At 38.0% G+C, this 13,648-nt stretch overlaps 2 protein-coding genes across 2 annotated transcripts in view; one reads left to right on the top strand and one right to left on the bottom strand.

Moving 5' to 3' along the window:
* ccdc177 (coiled-coil domain containing 177) overlaps positions 1–13,648 on the bottom strand; it is a 168,015-nt gene that overhangs the window by 100,564 nt on the left and 53,803 nt on the right. The window lies entirely within an intron of this gene.
* LOC117557544 (BEN domain-containing protein 6-like) lies at positions 4,188–12,054 on the top strand. The gene is made up of 7 exons (XM_034233434.1): positions 4,188–4,319; positions 4,698–4,790; positions 5,293–5,449; positions 5,716–5,839; positions 6,292–6,343; positions 7,871–8,066; positions 11,805–12,054. The coding sequence occupies exons 2-7, from the start codon at positions 4,752–4,754 to the stop codon at positions 11,933–11,935; spliced, it is 699 nt and encodes a 232-aa protein (XP_034089325.1). The 5' UTR covers positions 4,188–4,319; positions 4,698–4,751; the 3' UTR covers positions 11,936–12,054.

Raw genomic sequence — 13,648 nt, 5'->3', positions numbered from 1 at the left:
TATTTTCACGATGGGTCTTCCTATATACGTTCCTAATATTATGAATATGATATAGTATATAATCGTTACATATGATATGTGTTTGATCATTAAAATGTTGGCTTTTGTATTACTGTTTTCTTATGTACTTTTTCGATGGTAATTATCACAAAAAAGACTTCATAGTTCCGCTTAAACATATTGAAATTGCTTTATGTTAATACACAAATATTCTCATTGGATCCCACACAGGTCACATGCCTTTTTTAATCCACAAACATAACATTTAGGCCAGCCGCACAGATACAGTATTCGTGTGAAAATGATAATTCCTGTATTTAAAAAAACATTAAAATCAGGCTCTCCTTTCTACTTCGTTACTCCAAATATTGTGAGTATGACTTATGCATCTTGTTGCAGAACATGTGTGGGTCATAATTATAATAGGACTAGGGATGTCTCGATCACCTTTTTTTGCTCCCGATCCGATTCCGATCATTTGATTTTGACAATCTGCCGATACCGATTTTTCCCGATCCGATCTTTATGCAATGAGAAAAAAAAAAAAACGGATAACGGCTGGTCATCCAACGCGATGAATTCAGCTATCTTGGCTGTTGTTTTTTGGCCTTTTCACTGTTCTGGGGCAGTTTCTCTTTCCTTTTCAAAGTCTCTGAAAGTGTTGGTTGTGTCAGTGCCGTTCCCTCCCTTAGCAAAAAAATCTATAAAATCCTATAGAATCTTGTAGAAATCTATAGAATCTTGTAGAAATCTATAGAACATAGTCGCCATGCTAAAGAAATCTGTAGAAATCTATAGAAATCTATAGATCATTCTGTAGAATACTATACATTTGTACTTTTCTATAAACTTCTATAATTAAAACTATAACAATCTAAAGAATTCTATAGGACAGAACCGACTCATGACATATCTGTAGAAATCTATAGAAATCTATAGCATTCAAAGAAAACATTTTTCTCTCTGGTGCAACCTATACTAAATTCTATAGAATGATATAAAACTCGTCTTTAAATTGGAATAGAGAAAATCATAGTAATCTACATCATTTTGTGGAACTGAGCTGCTTTGCAAAAGCTGTATGGGTAGATCCCTTTGAAATCTTTACAAATGTATACTGGATTATGTGCCCAATTAAATTATGTATATATTGCACATAGTTTGACGGTATTTAACAGCAGCAAGTTACACAATGTTATAATCGGGAGATAAGTTTCCATTCATTTCGGCAAGCCTGGGCAACAACGATTAAAATATTTCTTGCTCCCAAACCAATTGTATATTTCATTACAAAAAGCAGTTATACCATACTATGTTTAGGTACTAATGAATTATATCCTCAAAACAAACGCACACATAAATAACAAAGGAAAATACATAATTTAATAAATCCACAATATGATAACATTTTACAGATTAATTTAATAAACTTTTACAAAACATAGGTTGATGTTATATCGGGGGGAAAAATACATATTTAAACATTTCAATTATTCTCTGCATATTTAAGTAATGCTAGTTTATATAACAGATGAACAGATGTACAATATCCAGAAAGTAAGTGCAAAAAATATATATGATGTGTGCATTTCCAACATATCCTCTGAAAGAGTGTTAGTCGTTGAGTAGTGAGCCATTCGTTTTTTTTTCGTGGTGCGATGTCTGCTGAGAAGTCCTTGTATGCGTCTCCCGCTCTAACGTAGACTGGAAGTTTACAAGCACACACTCAATGAACCGGAAATGGAATTACGTCATCCCGTGGATCATCCAATGAGCGCGTAGCTCTTATCCGGCAGAAGTGGATCGGGACTTACCCTAAATGTGATTGGACAATTCGAAACCTCGTACCCAGAGTTCAATGCAGTATATTAGCGGGATTTTTGATCGCTGGAGAGTGGAGATATATTTATTTTGAAGTTGAACGCATTATCACTGATTTTTCTATTTGTATGTTGTATCAGCTTTACCAAGATTCAAGAACTAGTTGTGGAATAGATATAGATGGCAAACAAAATGGGTTTCGCTCTCTTTGACTTTTTTAATGAGAATGCGGTTGACATCGGCAAGGTTTCGTGGATCCAAGAGCCTTCGTCTTTGACAATGGAATCCGTGTCGGAGAATGAAACTGTTGTTAAAGTGGCGTGGCCCAAAGGCGGAGTGGAGGGGAGCGATATCCAATTGTCGCTGGCTAAGGTGGTCAAGTTTGCAGGTAAGCAGAATCCACACAATAAATATATATCTATCTATAGATGTTTTAATAGAGCTATGTCTAAATAATGTATCCTCACTCATAGCTTCGTTTTTATGAAATAATATTGGAAATAGTATATGAGCTTTATAATATCGGAAATTACTCACACTTTTGAGATCAATCTGAATCTGCTCTGAATCTTTTGAGATCAATCTCTGCTCTGAATCATGGAACCAAAAGTCCCACATATCTTGCGTGTCTGGAAAAAGTTATTTGGCATTTTTAGGGGGGGCACTTGTTTTGCCAAATAACTTTAGCTAATTCCAAAAAATCTAATTAGTGTGTGGTCCGACTGCTGCATTACACAAATAAGCAGTCAACAAGTAATATTGAAGTATTGTGCAAGAATTTACCTACATGTAACTGTCTTAATTGACTTAAGACTAAATAAACGAGGCGCCACAATAGAATGGAATGGACTAGATCTATAATCATTAGGGGTGTAACGGTTCACAAACATTTCGGTTCGGTACGTACCTCGGTTTTTTGGTCACGGTTCGGTTTGGTACGTTTTCGGTACAGCAGCATTTTTTTTCACAAAACAAAACATATATATATATTTTTTTATTATTATTATTAAACTGTGAATAATGTATTCACTCAAATAAATACAAAATATAATAAAATAAACATTAAGGTGCAGCATTTCGATGAACTGAAATAATCTGTATTTGAACTTTACTGTACTAGTAATCACAAAACATAAACTATTAGTTTTGGGTTTTTAATTATTATTAAACTGTGAATATTCACTCAAATAAATACAAAATATAATAAAATGAACATTAAGGTGCAGCATGTCGATGAACTGAAATAATCTGTATTTGAACTGAACTGTACTAGCACCTAAGCAGCCAGTTTGACATTAGGACTTGCTTGTCATTGTATTTTCATGTTGTTTAAAGAAAGATGAACTTGTCCACATTGCTTGCCGAAAGGGCAGATCTGCTGGCACTAACAATGTCTCCTGCTGTGGAGAACACCCTCTCTAGGGACAGAGGTAGCACAGCCAGGTAGCGCTTTGCTAACATGGCAACATAAGGATATGTGGCGTTTGTAATAGCTTTGGCACGGTCTGAACTCTCTGCGAGTGGTGGAGGCTTAAATGCTAGTGGGAGTTGGGTTTGCACTTCAGTCATTTTTTCTTTTGGTACCGGTGATATTCACGTTCGGGTGATGCCTTTTCAAGAGTGTGCAAGTTTGATGTATTGCCAGCCGCGTAACCAATTTTAGTTGAACAATGCCGACAAACAGCTTTGGTTCAGTCCACCTGTCTTTGTCCGTCATCCTTGTTCGTAACTGCAAAACCAAAATGTTCCCAAACCGGAGACTTCAATGATGCTGGAGGATTTTCGAGCTCAACTTCAGCTCAGTTCCTCAAATTACTGACTACATTTGAACGCATCCCTCTGACCAGCTCTCATAGTATGCCTCTCATCCAATGAAATGACTTGCTCGCTCTATGACGCGTTGAACCCAATGTGAGCAAATTACTCTGAATGCTGCGACGCAGCACCTGAGATTACTTCCAAAAAGTTATTCACGTTCTCAATTTTTTACGTTTAACGTTATATTCGTTCGGTACACTTCGGTACACACCTGTACCGAACCGAAGGGCCCGTACCGAATAATTTCGGTACGGGTATGTGTACCGTTACACCCCTAATAATCATATAAAGCTTGCTATAGATGAGGCTGCGTGTATAGTATACGGGGAATGGAGTAAATTGTCCAGTACATTTTGTGGTAATTAATAATTAGAAGAAACAAATGTTGGACAAAAAGTGTGTGTGCTAGCCGGTGAGAAACATTGATATTTGTAAGCACCCTGAGGGTCCCAGTTAGACTGCAATGTCTATATTCTCAGACTACCGGGATCGATGTATGTACATATATAGGCACTCCTGTATATATTATATTATTATTGTTCTTTTCAGCTCAAGGTAAGCAGCTTCTGCGGCACAGGGACGAGTTTGTGCGGTTAGGCAGTGCAGAGCTGCAGTCACCGGAACTGGGCCGAGGGAAGAGAGAACCGAAGAGGAAGCTCTCGGACATCGAAGACCATGATGTAATTTAATTTGTTTACATTTCTCCATTTTAGATTTGGTGGTTTGTGTTTGTCTGCATCATACTGTCAGTCATATGCAGTATATGGCAGTTTAATAAACGTGTTTATATATAATTTATAATTGCATCCTAGTTTTAGGAGTGATGTTTACTGCCATGGTGGCTGGGTTTCATCTAACGTACCATGCATATATGCTGGCCTGTTTAATTAAATTGTGGAAGTGAGATACAGTTAATATAGTGTCTAGCTTTTGAGGAAATAAGTTAATCCATAGCAACATTTCACCATATTACATTATATTCACTATTTATAACTTATATTCATCAGCCATGACAAGTTGCATATATATAAGGCAATACATTTATTTCTATGTTATAGGAAGAACCATCCCTTCCCAAACCACCTTCAAACGCTGCCAAGAAGAAGAAGACAATGAGCAGCATGACATCATCGGTATTGGAACAGCTGAAGGTAAATATATATATATATATATATAAGCTCAACTAAGTGGAGTGTACTCTCAATACAATAGTAAGCATGCAACTCACTATTGTTTATGTTATGTACTATGTATTATAATTGTATGTCCGCGGTCCAATAAATAAAAAAACATATATACAATATCTATTTACAAGGGTAGAACTTCAAGATAATTTACAACTCGCCAGCAGGACTAGTGGTTTTTGAAATTCTGATACTCGTGCATATGGCTAAATTGTTGTCAGCGTAGTGGTATTGCAGGGTGTAATGGTAACACATATAGAAGAAGTATAACTTTTGTGCCGTTTGACACCATTATATTTGGTTATATACACCATTAAACACCAACATTTCTGGTACCTTTATTTGTACTTTGCTTATGTATGTAGGTGTGTATGTATTTATGTAAGTATGTCTACCCAAAATTGTGTCATGCCATGGGCAAAAAGAAACATCACCTAGTTTTAAATAATTAATAAATATTTATTTGCAGGAAAAGTATTCACACAGCCACGACAACAGTGGACCGCCCGAAGCCGCATGTTCGCATCCCGACCAGGAATGCCGCAAATGCAAACTACTTCAACAACAAATAGACATCCTTGAGGAGGAGAAAGCTACATTGCTGGCGTCATTGAGAATGAACAAAAGTAAGTGTTCAATTTCACTTATTCAGCATTACAGATAATTGTTTTATTACATTGGGGGGAAGACAGTCTGGCGGGTCTGATCGCAGTAGCAGTCCAAAACATGGAGGATGGGTGATTTGCATTATTTCTGCTAATGCATGAAAACTGAATGCTGTTGTGTTCCAAAACCTTTATATATAAAATGTTTATGAATATGTTTTAAGTTTACATTAGAAAAAATATGTACTTCGAACCCATGTCTGAAATGTGCCAATGAATATTTCCAGTCGCTGGAGATGTTGTTGCCAAATTGGAGCTGCTATGTCACACGCCAGCTCCAAAGCTGCCAGATATGACAATGCCCATGAGGACACCTCCAAGTCCCTTCAATCGAGAGTCAAGTACACTGAGGTAAATTAATGAGTTTTACATTTTTTATGAATAATTATTACTGTCTTTTGGGCTTCTGTTATAATTGTAACGATTCTAGTACACACTGGATTTTGGTTGTACATGTCTCTGGGCCATGCAGTGTTTAATTATTTACAACAAACCAGCTTTTTCTGTTTAACTCTTTCGGCGCGGCAGGTGACTAGTCGACGTTTGACCTTAATGCACTCGTGGCCTACATATATGAATGGAATATATATATATATCAAATATATATATATATATATATATGAACTAAATATATACATATATGAAATACATATTATTTGAAATACATATATGAAATATCCAGCGCTGAGCAATGCACAAAAAATATAAAATTAGCGCCAAAAGGGTTGAGCACATTTTTCTAACAAACACTGCATACTATTGGGATGTGAAGTTAATTAGTTATTACCTTGCGTGCCTTACAGAGATGGAGATGATGGAGATGCATCGGTTGCTGGTTCCCCATCAGCAAAAAAGGTAAGGAATTATCTTTTCAATTTGATGTTTCCGCTAAGTAGGAAGAGAATTCCAGATGTATTACTTCCAAACCCATCAGCTGGACTAGTGTCATGGTGCAGTGCCTGTGTCAATTTGTATATTCAATTTTAATTATATCAAAATTGAGCCTCCGTGGCGAAGTGGTTGGTACCGTCAGCAGCAAATCAATTCAAAAGAGTAGAGAATTGTTTAATCATTCATTTCATTATTCCAGATCTCTTAATTGGCCTGGAGATTGTGCAAAATGGTGGCCTAAAGATCCATTTCGCCATCACCATTATAATATACGTTGAAATTCCAATATCATCCACCTACTGTAACCTATAGCAGCATAAATTCCGATTGCAAACTCCAATATCATCAATTGTAATACCGGCTTCAGTCTGTGTGGATATTAGATGGTACATTATTATTAGGGGTGCACCGAATGGGAAATTCTTGGCCGAAACCGATACCGAAAATAGGAAACAGTTGGCCGAAAACCGAATGCCGAAAGGCCGAAAATGATTAATAGAAATATATATATATAATGTATACATTTTTTACCAATGTTGTTCAGCTACCTGATTATGGAAATAGACATGATTATGGCAAAACTTAAATAATAATCACTATTATGGGTCCATAAAACATTTATTCAGCACTTTTGAATGCATACAGTACATTTATATATGTCATGTATTATTGCTAAAAAACATTATATCGCATTCTTAGTGTCGCCAACTCGTTTCTAATATGCAAAGACAACAAATGCGTCTATGATGTATTTTCGATCAGACGAGATCTCTCTCCCCCGTCTGTGTGCGAGGGGGCGGGGCAGTTTACACACACGCAGCTGCTACATGCGGCGGAGCACACTGCGGAGATGGCGGAGAGAACGCGCTCCGAGGTGTGGTTAAACTTTACCCGTCTCGATGGGGAGAATACTTGTTACCATAAGTGCAATAAGAGTTTAGCATGTAAGCACGAGCAATTTGTCTAAACATTTAGCAAAAGTGCACCGCATGCAGACGGAGGAATGTACCGAGTCTTTCTAGCAGCTCTGTAGCCCCATCCACGAGTAACGTTTCCACGTCAGGTGTTATGTATGCTAGCAGCAACACACGGAGTTAACTACATTATACAAACATGGGTTAATGATTAGAGGAAACTGAGTTATTTAGTTTGTTAAAATTTCAGCTATTCTGTTTACAGTCTGTCATCAGATTATTTAATACGATTTGTTAAAGGCTCAGGGCAATCTCGATGACAAAGGTCAATGTCCCCCCCCCCCCCCCCCCCCCTGTGAGCCAGCCGCGAGCATGGTCGCCGCGTCTTTATTACGTCATCACAACAACAAAGCCGAAAGAGCCTTTTTAACCATTTTCGGCCGATAATTTTCGGTGGCCGAATATTCGGTGCATCCCTAATTATTATTATTATTTTTTTTTTTATTATTATTATTATTTGTTACTTGTCACAGTCAATTAATAAAATACAATATTATGCTGTTGGATTTCATTGCAGTTCCCAATAGCAAAGTGGCAGATTAGGCGATGTTCGACCACCTCGCTGCAGAAATTCATCAATGACCTCCTCCATGGCCTGTATTGCACAGAGTACATGGCCAAGCACTCACTTACTGGCTACAAGGCCAGTAAGGAGTCTGATGCTGGCAAGAGGAAGGACAGCATTCCACAAGAAGAGGTTGCTGAAATAATTGGTAAGATTTGTTGATATGTAGCAATAGTCCCAGCTAACAAATTTACGTATTAACTACGTAGTTACAACGTAGTGGTTTAGTAGAATTTCTGGACTGCCAGATACGTTTTTTTACTACGTAGTGAAATTACCAAATGGGCACTTTCTCATGACCTTTCGGCTTCCCCTGCAAATGTTTGTTTCTACTTTGTGCTAAACTTTGCTTCACATATCCTCCATGTTCTATGACTATTAAAGAAACATGTCATATTTTATCAAGACATGTCGTAGTTCCCGCTGTAAAAGCGCAAAATCCAGTGTGAGAAAAAGTTTTTAGAGAGTACTTGTCCATGGACAAGTGAGTTTGGCAATTTACTTGTCCGAATACATTTTTCACTTGTCCAGAATGGACAAAAATTTGGGGCCACTGGAATCTTCTTCTTCGTCATCGTATTTTACATTTTCCCACGGTTTTTACGACACCGCTAACGTAAGTGAGCGGTAAGATTTTACTGCATCACACATAGGGTTGGGTATCATTTGGATTTTAACGATTCCGGTTCTGCTTTTCGATTCCGGTTATTTTCGGTTCTCGATTCCGGTTCTTTGAGAGGGTAAAAATAAGTCCCATGACAAACTGGGAGAAAAATATATTTATGAAAACATTAAGTCAAATCTGTATTCCTATTTACAAATCACTTCATACTGTTGAATTTCTTACGGTTATTGAATACAATTATATAAAAATAATCTCTGCATTGTTTAGTTAGTTCTAAGACCACACGACCACACGAGGACGAAAACGGCTAAACGCATAGGATTAACGCAAACGCAATTGCAAACAAGCTTCCGTCCACACGCAATAGTTATCCGGATAGTGTCTGCTCACACGAGACCGCTCCGTTTAGCTCCAACCGCTGGAGAAGCTGCAGTACATATGCAGGAGCCTGTACGTGGCGCTGTAACTTCCTCCACAAAAGCAGCGAAGAAGCATGGTTGTCATGGTTGCCCTTCTGTTTATTCTCCGCGGTGGGGGCCGAGGGAACCGGGCAGAGTTTTTCGCCAGTCAACGTGTATTAAAGTTTAAACCTTCCGACAAAATTATAAAAGTGCCGGTCAAAGGTCTTCTTTGTTATTTATTGAGCTTTAAAACAAATGAATAACGACTCTATATAATATAATAATAAAAATACACGGAGCCTCTCTTTTTCCACCCTCTCTTTGGACAGCGTCAGTGTCTGTTTCATGCAGCAGCTGATCCAATAATGAGTGACCCGGCCGACAGTAAAAATAAACATATTTATAACTAGGTAGTTTGAGAGGTGTCTCCGTCCTGTCAGATTAGACTTCACTCGCGTTTATGTCCATATCGAGAGAAAGATAAATAATCTGAATTCAGTGTGCAGTTTACTTTGACGCGGGGTGAGCAGCAGAGGTGGGGAGAGGCGGGGCTATTGCGCAATCATTATCAGAAAATGATCGCTGAAGCTGCAGTACATATCCACAAAAGCAGCGAGTAAGATCCCCCCGGATGTGTAAGTCTGCTGTAGATGTTGCACAAAGAACTGTAGCATGGTCAGTAGCGTCCGGAGCACGATAGCAACTCTGCGATCCGCCATTGTTGTTGTTGTTGGTGGCGAAACACATCAGCAATGGCGCGGGGTACGCGGAGGTGAGCAGCAGAGGTGGGGAGAGGCGGGGCTATTGCTATTGCGCAATCACTATCAGAACATGTTCGTATAGGGCGTACACACAGAGCCGTTTGACCCCCCAGAGCGTTGCGTATGCCGTTCTATCCACCTTGGGACCCGTTGTCGTTTCCTCAGTCGTTTAGTGCCGTATGCGGTCGTCCTCGTGTGGCCGAATGGTCTATATGACACTAAACAGTAACGCAAACGGCCGTTTTTCGTCACTCGTGTGGCCGGGGCATAAGTGGTGCAGTTTGAGAATGTACAATTGGCCCAGTCTCCTCTGATGGTTACACTGCAACCTGCCTGTGAGACAGAGTCCAACCACCACATGTCCAACACATAGGCCCTAATAATAATGACACATTAGATGTATAGCCTATAGGCCTAGCGTTTTTCTACAACTCAAAAGACGCTTGCTTACTTCATAAAGGAAATGGTGGTCAATATTAACAACATAGGAGTTAAAACCGCTTAATAACCTTCATTATGTGTTAGAGAGGAAAGAACATAAGAAAGGTTTGATAAGATGAGGCTGTTAAACCGGGCAGCGGATTCCGCTGTATGTAGAGAGAGAGAGAGATGAGGATAGAGAGAGAGAATAGAGAGAGAGAGAATAGAGAGAGAGAGAGAGAGAGAGAGATAGATAGAGAGAAGAGAGAGCTAGAGATTCGATAGATACTCTCTCTCTCTAGCGCTCGCTCTCTCTCTCTCTCTCTCCTCTCCTAGCTCTCTCTTCTCTCTCGCTATCTCTCTTCTCGCTCTCTCTCATTCTCTCTCTCTCTCTCTCTCTCTACGCTCTCTCTCTACTCTCTCTCCACTCTCTCTCTGGGCTGAGCTGCCCTGCTTCCACCATGCAGCGATCAGCTTATACGGAGCATAGAAGAGAGCTGCAGGTCCGCGTGGGCGCGCCTCGCCTCCTGTCCTCACCAACTCTTATTAATCCCTGTACCGGACAAATTGTTATTTTTTTCCTACTCGGAACCGAGTTTTGCTTCCCAACCTTGCCATAGTGCTACACTTCTCACCACGCTCCGCCCCGCCCCCGTCTAACAGTACAGAAAAGCGGCGATATGCATTTCCTTAGGAATCGACAAGCAGAACCGAAACTAACACTTCTAAACGAACAATGGCGGACACGTACAATTTGCGAATGAGTTCTGCCTTTTGTAAACTGAATGTATCAATAATTTGTCAATAAATCAGGCCGAAAAACGTCACTTGTCCGCCGGACAAGTCAATTGAAAGATCTACTTGTCCGATATTGTAAATAGCACGTCCCGGACGGTGGGACGTGTACTTTTTCGCACACTGAAAATCTGAACAAAGATCGTACCAAAGATTCCAACTGCCAAACCGCCATGCAACTGCTCTATACATTGTGTGCAGTGTGCACACTTGTTCAGTTTACTTTAGTAAAATGTATTCTAGTTTTCACACAATTTTCATATACACATACAAAAACTAATAATTTTGTTCTATGGAGAAAATTGCTTCTATGCATTAATTAAATAACGTTAAAATTAACTAATATGTACAAAAACAAATCTCAGATCACCAAATAAACATCTACGTGTCCTTGTTACGTATTCACAACGTAATATAACTACGTAGTTGGCCTAACGTTGCTGAAGTATGTGCATAAACATGTACTATGTAAATACTACGTATTTTCAAGACATTACCTAAACGGTACCTAACCACTACGTCATATATACGTAGTGTGTTAGGTGGGAGTATGATGCAACTTGGCAAATAAAGTAGATTTATATTGAAATCATGTGCAAGTTGAAATCTTCCAAGTACATGGTAGTTATACATATTTTGTAGTGTAGTGGAAAACAATGTTGTGATGCTGGGAATTAAGTGAACTATTTGTAGAGTTTCTGTGTAGTAATATATAGTCATAAATCGACCATCTATTATAATATGAATACATGTAGGCTACTGATTAAATTACTATTTATATTAACCATTGCATTAAAAAAAATTGATTGATTTATTACCTTCATGAATCAATATTCTTTGGTGAATGGCTTTAATGCAAATTTCAATATATTATTCTGTTATAGCGGCAGCAAAACAAATCTTCGCCACCAAGACGGACATGGAGGTACGGCTGGCCATCCGCCAGAAACTGAATGGGGCTGCCAAAGTGGTCTCGGCGAGGAAAGTGGCAACACCTCCAGACGCCAGCCAATAGAGTACAGATTCATCATTCATTTCATTATCCCAGAAGGTCTCTTGGCCCAAATTCGCATAACTTGCGAAAAAGTAGCTTACCGGCATAACAATATTATATTAAACCTTGTATATTAGGATATAATAAATAAATATAAATAATAAATGTATATAGCCCAATGTTCTATTACATTTATGCTCAGTTTGTATGCTCTAATCTTGGTACTTTTAACACACATGCTTATTTAAGGTACTTTATATTTGCTTGGATAGTAACATATTTTACTCACTGCCATGCTTCACAATTTTTATTGTATTCTGATGTAAATGCTCCAGAATTTCTGTGACTGCATCTGTATGTATACGTTGATCACTTTTGTTATGTAACTAATTATCTGTTACAACTGGAGATTAAAGCTAAGTGACATAACAATAGCTATTGTTAGTGTGAGTCTGTTACAAACAACTCATTGGAGTCTGCAGTACTCTACTCTGTTTTTCAGTCTATTATATGGCATGTAACACATAATTACTGTGGGGCATTCTCTAAAACATGTATCAAATATATAGCTGTATGTGACTCAATATCAGGCATTGCTATATAATTCAATATTCTATATAATGTCACAACACATGTGGTGTTAGCTATAGAAGATTCTGTATTGTCCATTCATATTGTAGAGCTTATTCTATAGAGTACAGAGCAGTTATATAGAAAACATCCATGGATTTTCTATAGATTATTTATGGAATCTATAGGAAAATCTATAGGTTAATTCTATAGAATTTCTACACCAATCCTGTACTGTTCTGCAGAACAATTTTATAGAAAACAATAGCAATTTTCTATATGATTCTATAGATTATTTGGTGGAATCTATAGTAGAATCCATAGGTGAATTCTATAGAATATTTGCCACTATCCTGCAGTATATTCTACAGAAATTCTATAGAAACATCAATAGATTGTTCTATAGATTATTTTGCAGAATCTATAGTAAAATCCATAGGTAAATTCTATAGAATATCTGCAAAAATGCTATAGTATTCCTCAAAGAAGTTCTATAGAAATATCCACAGATTCTATAGAATATAGGTCACTAATTCTATAGTTTTCTACAGAATGGTATTCTACAGAACACTTCTATAGAAAGCATCCATGGGTTTTTCTATAGGATTCTATAGATTATTTTCTACAAAAAAACCATCTACACAGTATATATTTTCTATAGTACTATATTCTATAGATTATTTCCCAGAATCTATAGTAACATTTCTATAGTATATCCGCAAAAATCCTGTAGTATTCTACAGAACATTTCTATAGAATTCGTCCATAGATCTTTCTATAGTATTCTATAAATTATTTCCCAGAATCTATAGTTACATTTCTATACTATGTCCGCAAAAATCCTGTAGTATTCTACAGAACATTTCTATAGAATTCGTCCATAGATCTTTCTATAGTATTCTATAGATTTTTTTGCTAAGGGCTGAGTGGCCGCTGTGTACTCATCGTGTTGTTGTTGGTGTTTGTTTCTCAGGCGGCGTGTTAGATTGGTCGTGTTGAATGTAGCTCTGTTCTTTCCACCACGCGGAACCTCCGCCTTGCAAACATTGCATCCGGCTGTTACACTGCCTTCGCTTTCAATTTTATAATACTTCCAAACTCCTGACATTTTCTCTGTCCCAACTCCCGAGTCACCAGCTGAACGTAGCCTCTCGTTAGCGTACT

This window comes from Gymnodraco acuticeps, unplaced genomic scaffold (assembly GCF_902827175.1).
Source record: "Gymnodraco acuticeps unplaced genomic scaffold, fGymAcu1.1, whole genome shotgun sequence".
NCBI classification, from domain to species: Eukaryota; Metazoa; Chordata; class Actinopteri; order Perciformes; family Bathydraconidae; genus Gymnodraco; species Gymnodraco acuticeps.
The sequence above is the reverse complement of the archived record's forward strand: the minus strand, read 5'-3'. Positions and strand labels throughout refer to the sequence as shown.

Excerpts from the sequence above, each read along its gene's own strand:
- LOC117557544 (XM_034233434.1), top strand. The coding sequence starts at position 4,752 with ATGAGCAGCATGACATCATCGGTATTGGAACAGCTGAAG. Across the intron at positions 4,791-5,292 it reads CGGTATTGGAACAGCTGAAG|GAAAAGTATTCACACAGCCA; the intron begins GTAAATATATAT and ends ATTTATTTGCAG. Across the intron at positions 5,450-5,715 it reads GTCATTGAGAATGAACAAAA|TCGCTGGAGATGTTGTTGCC; the intron begins GTAAGTGTTCAA and ends GAATATTTCCAG.